Source organism: Gopherus flavomarginatus, chromosome 3 (genome assembly GCF_025201925.1).
Source record: "Gopherus flavomarginatus isolate rGopFla2 chromosome 3, rGopFla2.mat.asm, whole genome shotgun sequence".
Taxonomy (NCBI): domain Eukaryota; kingdom Metazoa; phylum Chordata; order Testudines; family Testudinidae; genus Gopherus; species Gopherus flavomarginatus.
In genome coordinates, this window is record NC_066619.1 from 150,163,018 (window position 1) to 150,169,017 (window position 6,000).

Genomic DNA, 6,000 nt, shown 5'->3' on the forward strand with positions numbered 1-6,000 from the left:
AAAGAGTCACATTGCTTTCAATGGGCTTTGGATCAGGCCCTTGGTTCCCAAAGTGCTATTCCAGCATGGCCCTAGGGTGACCAGATGTCCCAATTTTATAGGGACAGTCCCGATTTTTGCGTCTTTTTCTTATATAGGCTCCTATTACCCCCCACCCCCTGTCCCAATTGCTGTCTGGTCACCCTACATGGCCCAGACTTGCTGTAAATGAAGTGGTAGTAGCTGTTGTGAGAATACACACATTAAATACTACTGAGATGGGGCCAGAGAAAGGCCTCAGACAGTTGGAGTGCAGTCCTTTCTATTGCATTATCTTAGCCTGCTTTCAGAGTCGTAGCCATGTTAGTCTGTATCAGCAAAAACAACGAGGAGTCGTTGTGGCACCTTAGAGATTAAATTTATTTGGGCATAAACTTTTGTGGGCTAAAACCCACTTCATCCAATGCATGGAGTGAAAAATACAGTAAGCAGTATATATATGAAAAGATGAGAGTTGCCTTACCAAGTGGGGGGGCGGGGATCAGTGCTAACGAGGCCAATTCAATTAAGGTGGAAGTGGCCTATTCTCAACAGTTGGTTACTTTTGTAGTGCTAACGAGGCCAATGACCCCCCCCACACACTTGGTAAGGCAACTCCCCTCTTTTCATATATATACCGCTTACTGTATTTTTCACTTCATGCATCTGATGAAGTGGGTTTTAGCCCACGAAAGCTTATGCCCAAATAAATGTGTAAGTCTCAAAGGTGCCACAAGACTCCTCGTTGTTTCAGCCTGCTTTATAAGCCTTAATGAATTAACCCTACAAGGGAGGAATTATCATTCTCATTTCTTCCACTGGGAAACTAAGGCATGGAGGGATTGGGTGACTCAGGTCACGCACCAGGTGAATGGCAGAACCGGGAATTAAATGCAAATTTCCTGACTCTTAGCCCTCTTCTTTACCCCCAAGACTATCCTTCCCTTTGGGTGGAGCCCGAACACTATGGCCTGGAGAAGAACAGCATCTCATTCTGGTTTCCAGTCATGTAGCCCAGGAGGTTCAGGGGCACCCTTGGAGGGGGAAAGAAAAATTCTGATTTACCAGCATCTCGATGCTTGTGCTCAGGTCTCTGAACTCTTTTGAGGTGTGCTTGTCAAACTCACGGCTGTACTGGACATTAGTGATTTTAAAGGACCCATTGTAAAAGTACATATCCTGATCTATAGAGGGAGAGAGAAGGAAAGGTCAATGCCTAGGTTACCATTCGGAGATGGGTAGTGTGGCAGAACTAGATAGCAGATATCATGGCTCCCAGAACAGGAAACTGGGTTCCTGGTTCTAATCTCACTTATTCCATGTCAGTGAAGTTACATGGACTAGATCTGCAGCTGAGCTCTGCTCAGTGCTGTGGGCAAAGGTGGCTCTAAGCCACCTTCTGATCCTTGGACAGCCAGAGGCTTACTTTTGTCTTCAGTGTTAACCTGAAGGAGCCTTTAAGATGCTCTAAGGGAGGCCAGCTGCAATAGGGCGCTCAGGGACCACTCTGTCAGCCAGGGATTGGCAGCATACAAGGCACACCAGCCACATGCCCATTCCGTCCCGCCACAAGCCTTCCCCTCTGCTCCATGCCCTGCCCTGGAATGTCCCCATCCCCAAGAGGGAGCAGTAGAGGCAGCACAGTGCTGGCTACACCACCTTGACTTCCCTGTGCAAGGATTGGTCCACACAGGGGTAAAGTGGAGGATTAAACCCGGGATATTGCATCCAAGCCTACATTTATTTACAACTCTGAAGCAGAGACAGCAGAAGCCACCGTGCATCACAGAACCAGAGCTACAGAATGACTTGAGGCTTTCCAAGCCTGCTCTATTCGCCACCTTCTACAGGATGGACCATGTATGAAGTTTATGAATTTGCAATCTCCTTTCAGCTAAGAGCGGCTTCTTCAGCTGAAACAGTAGGGGTTTGTGCTTTTGGATTCAGACATCCTAGGTTCAGTCCTTGAAGACAACCCAGCCAGGGACATCATTACATAAAACACTAAAACGAGAACATAATCCTCCAGTGGCTGGATGTTAGTAGACCTCGGATTTACTGTGATAACTGTCCATCAACCACTCTACCTGGACCCCAGCACAGGAGACAGAAATAGAATGGACAGAAACTTTAAATCCCTGCTTTAGACAAATGGCTGGTTTTTAAAAGGTGTTTTTAGGAAACTGTTAATTACACCCTTAACATGAGACTAAAAGGCCCTAAATGGGCTCACGCCCTGGGGTGAATTCCATCCTTTGTACATCACATAAAGATCACAATTGTAAACTCCCAGCACATACAATTCACCCATGATAGCAAGACTGTCACACTTACCAAAGAGCAAAAAATAAACAAGCAGACCAATGACTAGTGCCATAAAGAGCACGATGGCCAGAATAATAAGGGCGAACTTCCATGGTTCCAGAAGCTTCATTCTTGTGTCCAGCTGGGTCAGCCTAAGAAGGCGGAGAAAAATCAGACTTTATAATAACGATAATAATGATCCCCTGAGCCAGATTCTCTGCACAGGTAAGTTGGCTCAGCTCCATTGACTTCAATGGAGTTACACTGCTTTACCTGAGCTGGAGATCTAGACAGTTATCTTCATAAACATCCCCTGCTGATGGAACAGCAACGACACTATACTTAGCCAGGAGGACGGCTATATGGGTGCATTGAGCATTTCCGCACTCAGAGGAGGAATAAAGGAGGCTCCAGGTACACAAACTGTACCTCTACTTTCAGGAGCTTTCTAGCTGACACGCACTCAGTAAGGCATTTACTCTGAACCCAAAGGGCAGACAGGAAATGCTCATTTCCTAAATCGAGTCTCTATTTTAGTAATTTAAAAAAAAAATAAACATGCTTTTGTCACATTCACCATGTTCTTCAATCAGTCACTCTCTGTTTATGTCCAATCCAGTGCTGTGGACACACCACCATCCATGCTGAAATGAATATTGGGAAGTCATGGATGCAGCAGAATACTTCCAGCTAAACTCCAGGGAGCTCATTCCCATCGCGGGACCTTGCTGGTCTCGCTGTTAGACATTACAGGAGGTGCACAGAGAGCAAAATAATTCCCTTCTATACCCCAGGGCTTGGGGAGAATCCAGGCTCTGGAGGTCCGATCCATGGAGAATGCTGAACACTCAGTCTGTCTGCACCCAACTCACTCTGTCTCTACAGAGACGCCAGCTACGGACACTGCTAAGATACAGGCCAGATTGTAACTGGTGCACAAGAGATAAGGAGGGTACAAGGAGCTTCACTTCCCTTGCAAACCAAACTGCATTCCCTTCTAATTCCCTCAGGGGCGCAAATCAGTCTAAAAGGGGGCACAGAGCCTATAGGACCACCCGCCAATCAGCAGACATGGCCTGCTGCAGCGCGAGGAGCACCCTGGAAGGAGTGTAGCCATGGACATGCACTCCCTCTCTGAGTACAGTACACGTCGCCACACTCTGAACTGCTCCGCAAGCTGCTGTGAATGGCATCTCACTCTGGCATCTCAAGTGTGTGGACCTTGAGCTGTAGGGAGAGCTGATAAAAGTACCACCAATACTATTTTATATCCCACTTTATCCCCCTTTTCCCTTGTGGGGGAAGAGTCAAAATGGCTGGGAGGAGGGGGGAAATTCTAGGCAAACCCAGAGAAAGAATAAAATATCCAATAAAATCAGTCACCCCAGAGATGTTTGGTTAAACAACAAAATATGTCTGCATATATTATTATTGAATATTTGGACTGCAGTAGTGCCTATGATCCCCAAACATACATGAGGATCCCATTGTGCTAGGCACAAACAGAGAAGAAATATGATCCTAGCCCCCAAAGAGCTTACAATCCAAGTAAAAGGCAACTTTCCTCACACATCCCTCCAGTTCTAGAGACAGAAGTAGACTGTCATTCAGCAAGAGGTTCGAGAGCTGCAGATAAAGCCGCACCCTGACTTTTGCCCCCTCCCTGGGTGAAATAGTTAGGGAATACCTTGTCGGAGAGCACTGAAGTTCTGGGAATAGAGATAAGACCTAGAATACATATTTAAACTCATGCCATAAATTAAAGCAACAGGCTCAGAAAGAAAAAAGAAAAAGAAGGAAGATTCCCACTCCACACTGTCAAAGGCTTTCTCTGCATCCAAAGACTTCCAGAGACAAGAGCCCATTGCACAGAGCAATCATCTATTATTTATTACTTAGCGCCTTCCCATGTCAAACTCAGTTTGATCAGGTGACAAAAGAGGTTTCAAGAGTGAAGCTCCGACCTTGGAAAGTATTTGGACATCTAGATTAAGAAATAAAATCTGGGATAATAGGACCCACACGCTGTATTTGAGATTCTCATCAGGTTTTAAAATGAGGGTGATATTGGCCAGATTGGAAAATAATAGGAGGGTCCTGGTGTCAAAATATTGCAAATATACAATGAACCCATACCTCAATCCTGCAGTTGTGTGGGTGAATTGCTGTGTGCATATGGAACCCCATTGACTTCAATGGTGCAGCAGGTGACAGTCTGCCTGCGTGCTGTCAGTTGCAGGGTTAAATTCACTAAGGCCTGTGAAATTTCATCCACCTGCAAGCTCATCAAGTCCAGGAGGATAACTCAACCTACCTTAAGGGGAAAATAGTAGAAATCTTACACTGAACTGGCCATCTATAGAGCAAAGGTGCTTATCTGGTCCCCATAACTGTAATATCTGAGCCCCTCACAATTTTTAATATATTTATCCTCAGTACCCTGTGAAGTAGGGCAGTGCTATTATCTCTGTTGTACAGATAGGGAACTGAGGGACAGAGAGTCTAAGAGATTTGGCCAAGGTTACACGGAAGTTTGTGGCACAGCAGATAACTGAACCTGTCTTCTAAGTCCCAACTACCATCCTAACTCCTGGGCCATCCTTGCTCCCCACTCCCTTCCTCTACTTTGCCATTCTTCAGGAACCTGACTTGCAATTCATTGATTTGCCCCCCTGCTTCAAAAAGCTTTACATCTGACTCCATTTACTGGTTCAGGAATCTGACTGGCTACCTCTGTGGCTGTTTTCTTCTAAGAGAACTACATTACTATCCTTTATGGGATTCATTCCTTAGAGAATCTAAATGGATGCTCTGGATACACTGAATGCTGAAACAGAGAATAACCCGCCACCGGATTCTCTCTCATCCCCTGCCGAGTGGCTTGGTCCATCATTACATTAATAACAGTCTGGCCTAAAATTAGAGTATTACTGGTGGTAGCTGATAAGACATATTCTACTAAGGAGCTAGTTTGGAAAGTGAACCAGGGAAACTGAACCAAGAAAATGAAGTGAAGTTGGATTCCTCAGTGTGTAACAACCTCCACATATCAATCAGCAAAAGGTCTGCAAACAAACCTCTCAGCAGACTCTAGCATAGCTCCTTGGGTGGGGGTATTTGAAGTAGATGAGATACTAGGCTACAATTAAAATCCCCACCCACCAGGACGTGTTTTCTTACATGAACAAAGGAAGGGAGAGGGCTGTGCTAAAAATAAAACCTGGGATCAGGATTGCTGGGTGCATACATATTATAGAAGATTAATTCTTCTCCTTATATCATTGCCCTGATTATCATTATTCTACCTCCCTTATCATTGAAAGTTGTCTTATCTGTTAAGATATAGGTCCAGGATCTGTACTGCAAAGAGATGTGCTTGGTGTGGTGCGGGGATGAAGAAAGTAACCTCTCGCTGAATCTTATGACACATTTGTGCCAGTTATATCAGTGTAACTTGGAGCAGCTTAGGGGCTGCTCTAATTTACATCAACTGGCCCCGGTCTCTATAGGACCATATGCCAGGTATGAACTGGCATAACGCAGGCACATTCCACCTCCTTCTCACAATGTGCAAGAGCCAGCTATATGCCATCTTACATCAGCTCAGAGCACTCCTACGCTACAGGAATTCACAGCTAGCCAGTTAAGACCAAATTCAAGCTATTTTGCACCATCTGA

General features: G+C 45.3%; 1 protein-coding gene across 1 annotated transcript in view; it reads right to left on the reverse strand.

Moving 5' to 3' along the window:
• Nucleotides 1-3,038, reverse strand: part of LOC127047354 (transmembrane protease serine 11C-like) — a 28,274-nt gene extending 25,236 nt beyond the window's left edge. The window contains exons 1-3 of the mRNA XM_050945474.1: nucleotides 3,007-3,038; nucleotides 2,353-2,474; nucleotides 1,084-1,202 (exon numbers count right to left, since the gene is read on the reverse strand). Coding sequence (XP_050801431.1) covers nucleotides 1,084-1,202; nucleotides 2,353-2,474; nucleotides 3,007-3,038 — 273 coding nt within the window. The remainder of the gene's footprint in view (nucleotides 1-1,083; nucleotides 1,203-2,352; nucleotides 2,475-3,006) is intronic.
• Nucleotides 3,039-6,000: the final 2,962 nt, after the last annotated feature.